Here is a 7,500-nt window from a genome sequence, read left to right as displayed (position 1 = left end):
GTTGCTTAATGGTCATATCAGAGAATGTATAAGGCAGTTGCTTAATAGTCATATCAGAGAATGTATAATAAGGCAGTTGTTTAATGGTCATATCAGAGAATGTCTAATGGTCATATCAGAGAATGGTCATATCAGAGAATGTCTAATAAGGCAGTTTCTTAATGGTCATATCAGAGAATGTCTACTAAGGCAGTTGCTTAATGTCTACTAAGGCAGTTGCTTAATGGTCATATCAGAGAATGTCTAATAAGGCAGTTGCTTAATGGCCAACAGGTGTCCAGTTCCAGCACTTTTTTAGCGTGGCCTACATGTCACGTTGCATAGCAACCGCTTGCCAATAAAGAAGTTGTCGTGACGATCCAATACAGTTTAAAAACTTGAATGGAACATGGCATTAGGGCATATGGGGCATTGGAGCATTATGGCATTAGCATTAGGGCATTGGCATTAGGGGCATTAGTAGGGGTGTAAATCGGAGTCTTCATGACGATTCGATACAATATCGATTTCTTAAGCCAATGATTCGATTATTTTCGATACTTCAGAATTCCCGATTCGATACGATTTAATACTCAATATTTTTACATGATATCTATGAAGTTTCAAATAAATCAACAAAAGTTCGGAATGTAGGAGCAGGTATCTAAAGCCTTCGTTATACAGCCTCATGTCTTTGCATATAAAAAAAAAACCCACCCGCAGCTTAGGAGTAGGTAGTGCGCTTACATCGGAGCCATAGACAGAAAAAGAAAGGTCGGAGCTGATGCTGAAAATAGATAGGCAAACAAACAGGCGGCAAAATAAACACATTAATCGATACTCTTGCGGACGAATCGATGCATTGAATCGCCGGCTGCATAATCGATGCATCGATACGAATCGATTAATATTTACACCCCTAGGCATTAGCATTAGGGTATTATGGCATTAGGGCATCATCATTAGGGCATTATGGCATTAGGGCATAGGGGCATTAGCATTAGGGTATTATGGCATTAGGGCATTATCATTAGGGCATTATGGCATTAGAGAGGGCATATGGGCATTAGCATTAGGGACATTAGCATTAGGGTATTATGGCATTAGGGCATTAGGGAGGGCATATGGGCATTAGCATTAGGGATGGCATTAGGGAGGGCGTATGGGCATTAGGGAGGGCATTAGGGAGGGCGTATGGGCATTAGGGAGGGCGTATGGGCATTAGGGAGGGCATTAGGGCATGTTTGTATATTTTTCCAGACATTCTTTTTCCTCCAGGTGTCCAGCTTATTTCAAAGTAGCCTGTTATAGCCTAGGCCTATGTGTGTGTGTGTGTGTGTGTGTGTGTGTGTGCCTAGGCCTATGTTCTGTTGGGTGTGTGTGTCTCTAGGCCTATGTTCCATTGGGCATGCTTAACCCACGTAAAAGTGGCAATGAATAAATTGCTGTGACTATCAAATAGCCTACAATTCAAACAGCTTAAATGGCACGGCATGTTTTCATGATTGATATAAATTTTCCTTCGTTTTGCTACAAGTGTCTAGCCTGACGAGTCAGACCCACAAGATGTAGGGTCTGGGGACTCACCATTCGCAGTGCTCAGTCCGAGGGGCGGGATAGTCGGTTGTCTTTCAAATTCCCTCTGCACGCAATAGGACAGCGGCAGCGCTATGAGTCCCATGCGTTTCCCACCAGCGGAGCTAGTTTGCCAACTTAAAAAACGCTTAACTCGTGTCATGCTGTTCGCCAAAAGCCTAGATGCGTGCGCCTAGATTTCTAGGCTAACAAGTGTCCTGACTATTTTAAAGTTAAATGTAAAGTTCAATTATTTATGGAGGAATGCATCAGGTCTGCTGTGTGTGTGTGTGTGTCATCATAACGCGTGTGGTGATGGGGGCAGGTAGGTGACGTCCGGGTTTAATGAATAATTGATTATTGTTCATTAACATTAGTGACGTGTGTGTGTGTAGGTGTGTGCGTGTGTACCATTGTAGAAGCACACCTCCAGGTCAGCGCTGGGTGTGTGTGTGTGTGTGTGTGTGGGTCGTACCATTGTAGAAGCACACCTCCAGGTCAGCGTTGGGTGTGTGTGTGTGTGTGTCGTACCATTGTAGAAGCACACCTCTAGGTCAGCGCTGGGTGTGTGTGTGTGTGTGTGTGTGGCGTACCATTGTAGAAGCACACCTCCAGGTCAGCGCTGGGTGTGTGTGTGTGTGTGTGTGTGTGTGTGTGTGTGTGTGGCGTACCATCGTAGAAGCACACCTCCAGGTCTGCGCTGGGTGCGTTCTCCATCAGCATGCACTTGCCGTAGCTGGTGTACAGTGTCACTTTGGGCGTCTTGGACTTCACCAGCTGCACAAACTTAGTGGCGTACTGGTACTTCTTCCAGTACTTCTCTACAAACACACACACACACACACACACACATTAGCGCACACATACACATACACATACACACACACATTAGCGCACACACACACACACACATTAGCGCACACACACACATTAGCGCACACATACACACACATTAGCACACACACACTAGGGCTGTCACTTTTGTGAAAAAATCCTGTTAGATTTGAGAGATATAAGTGTTCATTGAATCGATTGTAAAATCGATTTTTCATGTCTAAAGACGTTTCCATTTTCAACGCCAAATATAGGCCAATCCACAAACAACTAACAGGCATTAGGAAGAATGTAAAGAGGGCGCTTGTAGACGCAAGCCAGCAATATTTCTGATGATTTATTGGCGTGAAGTTTCATGCACAATGACAAACAGGAGTGCAACATTCTCGAAAAACAATAAGCCGAGTGGACTGCCATTACATCAGTGACAAACATTACTGCAGTCCTCAACGTATCTGTGTCTGTGTTTACGATTAGAAATGTCAAACAAATTTCGCCTACTGTACATAGAACTCGATTGCACAGTTTGCGTAGCCTACCGCTTTGTTCTTCTCCATAGTTTGATATACCAAAAAACCGAAGTACTTCCACATCGAACTCCTCAAGTTATTAGGGCTTATCACTCGTCTCTCTCATGTCGCACAGGTTGATCGCGTTGTCCTCCATTTTTTGGCAAAACACCAGCAGCACAGCAGCCGATTGAAACGGCTGTTTCCGGTGTGTAAAATTGGTGGGAATTTTCTTTTTAGCTTTCGCAATGCTTACTGCACTTCGGAATTCTTTTATATTCTTATATTCTTGTTTGTGAATTTTGTTACATCTATCCTTTTTATTTGTTTAATTTGTTTAAAATTAATAGTGTACATATTTGGTTAAAATCGATTTCCTATTTTAGTTTTCGAAACTTGCGTTGTTTGGTCCAATGGATTGAGCAATCGATTTTCGAACGTAAAGTGACAGCCCTAACACACACACACACAAGCACACACAGATTAGCACACACACACACACATAAGCACACACACACACACGCACACACACACATTAGCACACACACACACACACACACACAAGCTCACACACACACATTAGCGCACACACACACACAAGCACACACACACACACAAGCACACACACATTAGCGCACACACACACACATGCACATTAGCGCACACACACACACGCACACACATTAGCACATACACACACGCACACACACATTAGCACACACACACACATTAGCACACACACACACGCACACATTAGCACACACACACACACGCACACATTAGCGCACACACACACACAAGCACACACACACACACAAGCACACACACATTAGCGCACACACACACACATGCACATTAGCGCACACACACACACGCACACACATTAGCACATACACACACGCACACACACATTAGCACACACACACACATTAGCACACACACACACGCACACATTAGCACACACACACACACGCACACATTAGCGCACACACACACACACACACACATTAGCACACACACACACACACACACATTAGCGCACACACACACATTAGCACACACATTAGCACACACACACATTAGCACACACACACACATTAACACACACACACACATTAACACACACACACACACACATTAGCACACACACACACACACACATTAGCACACACACACACACATTAACACACACACACATTAGCACACACACACACATTAGCACACACACACACACACACACACCAGTGTTGCGCGGTCTGCCCGAAATTAAGCGGTCGCCCGCGGATGACCGCGGTCACCCGCAATTATGAGTCATAAACAAAATATTTTAATGATATTCGGGTCATTTGCGGGCGGGTCAGTTAAAATTAATTAAATATATATTTTCGACAAATAGGCCTACTTAAAATATCACGAGAAAGCTAGCATCAATACAGTAAAGTCAACAGTAAAGAAGCAAGACGCGAGTTAAAATAATAAAGACACCCCTTCAGGAAAAGCGATATAGGCTATGGTTATGGTCTAGGCCTACTTCTTGCGAAGCCATTTAAAAGTATGACAGCCAAAACGGGCAGCCTGCAGGAATAAATGTTATGGCACAGACTACACAGCCATATCTACCGGTATGTATAGGTTCGCGCATGCATAAAAGTTACCTTAGTTCGTTGTGTTTGTGACTTTAAACAGTGGATGTGCTTTAGTAAAGCTTTGTGCTTCATTCAGCATTATAAACCAGTCCTTACGCTAACGTTTTGACCAGCAATGTATCTCTCTTGCCTACCTCGCCTCACCATTTCTGTTTTCGAAAGAAAGATGTATGTCCATGGCCTTCAAATCTTATCCTAGTGTTCTTATCCTTTGTGCGTTGCGTGCGTGCTTGCGCTCTTATTCTCATTCTTTCTCCTGCGCAAACATTATGTCCTGCATGCTTACTGCGTGTAGTTCTACTGCATCAAGTTTCGTAAATAAATTAGTTTGTTTTTACAGAAATGGCCTACTGTCACACTGCATGCAGCCTATAACCAAAAGCACACATTTTGTAAATAAGCGGGTCGGATCGCGGGTCGGGTATAATTTTGTCCTAATTAATATTCGCGGTCCGAGTTGCGGTCGGGTTGTTTAAAATATCGGGCGACCGCGGGCCGCTTGTGACCAAACCCGCGCAACACTGACACACACACACACTAGCGCACACACACACACACACACACATTAGCACACACACACATTAGCACACACACACATTAGCACACACACACACACACACAGATTAGCACACACACATTAGCTCACACACACACATTAGCGCACACAAGCACACACACACACACATTAGCACACACACACATTAGCACACACACATTAGCACATACACACACGCACACACACACATACGAACACACACACATTAGCACACACACACACACACACATTAGCACACACACACACACACAAGCACACACACATTAGCACACACACACATTAGCACACATTAGCACACACACACATTAGCACACACACACATTAGCACACATTAGCACACACACACACACACACATTAGCACACACACACACACACACATTAGCACACACACACACACACACACACACACACACACATTAGCACACACACACACACACATTAGCACACACACACACATTAGCACACACACACACACACACACATTAGCACACACATTAGCACACACACACACATTAGCACACACACACACACACAAACACATTAGCACACACACACACACACACACACACACACACACACATTAGCACACACACATTAGCACACACACACATTAGCACACACACACACATTAACACACACACATTAGCACACGGCTCGGTATTGAGTGTGTGAAGGTGTGTGGTGAGCCTGGCTCTGTTTGAGTCGCTGTTAGCGCACACGCACACAAGCACACACAGATTAGCACACACACACACAAGCGCACACACACACACACACATTAGCGCACACACGCACACACACAGATTAGCACACACACACACAAGCGCACACACACACACACACACATTAGCACACACACACACATTAGTATACGGCTCGATATTGAGTGTGTGAGGGTGTGTGGTGAGCCTGGCTCTGTTTGAGTAGCTGTTAGCGCACACACACACACACACACACACACACACACATTAGCACACACACATATTAGCACACACACACATTAGCACACACACACACACACACACATTAGCGCACACACACACACACACATTAGCACACACACACACACACTAGCACACAGCTCGGTATTGAGTGTGTGAGGGTGTGTGGTGAGCCTGGCTCTGTTTGAGTCGCTGTTGGTTTCTCAGCTTCCTCAGCTTTTTTGTGTGCATGTGTGTGTGTGTCAGTGTGTATGTGTGCATGTGTATTTGCGTGCGTGCGTGTGTATGTGTGCATGTGTGTGTCTGTGTGTATGTGTGCATGTGTATTTGCGTGCGTGCGTGTGTATGTGTGCATGTGTGTGTGTGTGTGTGTGTCTGTGTGTATGTGTGCATGTGTGCATGTGTATTTGCGTGCGTGCATGTGTATGTGTGCATGTGTGTGTGCATATGTGTGCGTGTGTTTGTGCATGTGTACCTGGGAGGTCCTCTAGGCTGCAGATGAGGATATCTTCTGGGTGTGTGTGTGTGTGTGTATGTGTGTATGCGCGTATGTGTGTGCGTGAGTATGTGTGTGTGTGTGTGTGTGTGCGTGAGTGCGTGTTTGTGCATGTGTGAGTATGTGTGCGTGAGTATGTGTGTGTGTGTGTGTGTGTGAGTATGTGTGTGTGTGTGTGTGTGTGCGTGCGAGTGTGTGTGTGTGTGTGTGTACCTGGGAGGTCCTCCAGGCTGCAGATCAGGATGTCTTCTGGGGGTGTGGGCGGCTGGTCGAGGACAGGAAAGCCGCGTCCGTCATTAGGCTGGTAGATGGTGACCTGCACAATGACCACACTGGATTAACAATACACATGCTCACACACACACACACACCTGCACAATGACCATGCTGGATTAACAATACACATGCTCACACACACACACACACCTGCACACACACACACACACACACACACCTGCACAATGACCACACTGGATTAACAACACACATGCTCACACACACACACACACACACACACACACACCTGCACAATGACCATGCTGGATTAACAATACACATGCTCACACACACACACACACCTGCACACACACACACCTGCACAATGACCACACTGGATTAACAACACACATGCTCACACACACACACACACACACACACACACACACCTGCACAATGACCACACTGGATTAACAACACACATGCTCACACACACACACACACCTGCACAATGACCATGCTGGATTAACAACACGCACTCAAAACACTCACACACACACACACACACACCTGCACAATGACCACGCTGGATTAACAACACACATGCTCACACACACACACCTGCACAATGACCATGCTGGATTAACAACACACATGCTCACACACACACACAGCTCAAAAAGACAAATGCACACACACAGATGAAAACACACACACACACACACACACTCACCATTGCTCCGTCAC

The 7,500-nt window shown here is 45.3% G+C and overlaps 1 protein-coding gene across 1 annotated transcript in view; it reads right to left on the bottom strand.

The window, feature by feature from the left end:
• The window catches only part of plk4 (polo-like kinase 4 (Drosophila)), a 25,437-nt gene that overhangs the window by 12,314 nt on the left and 5,623 nt on the right, over positions 1 to 7,500 (bottom strand). Inside the window, exons 9-11 of the mRNA XM_076295692.1 lie at positions 7,487 to 7,500; positions 6,751 to 6,853; positions 2,226 to 2,375 (exon numbers count right to left, since the gene is read on the bottom strand). The exon at positions 7,487 to 7,500 is cut by the window's right edge and continues 91 nt beyond it. Of these exons, the coding sequence (XP_076151807.1) occupies positions 2,226 to 2,375; positions 6,751 to 6,853; positions 7,487 to 7,500 (267 nt within the window). The remainder of the gene's footprint in view (positions 1 to 2,225; positions 2,376 to 6,750; positions 6,854 to 7,486) is intronic.

This window comes from Alosa pseudoharengus, unplaced genomic scaffold, assembly GCF_046254945.1.
Source record: "Alosa pseudoharengus isolate Yale_2024_CS ecotype anadromous, Long Island Sound unplaced genomic scaffold, YU_APseudo_1.1 YU_APseudo_1.1_scf_2, whole genome shotgun sequence".
Classification (NCBI taxonomy): Eukaryota; Metazoa; Chordata; class Actinopteri; order Clupeiformes; family Clupeidae; genus Alosa; species Alosa pseudoharengus.
Note: the sequence above shows the minus strand (reverse complement) of the source record. Positions and strands in the feature narration are given on the sequence as shown.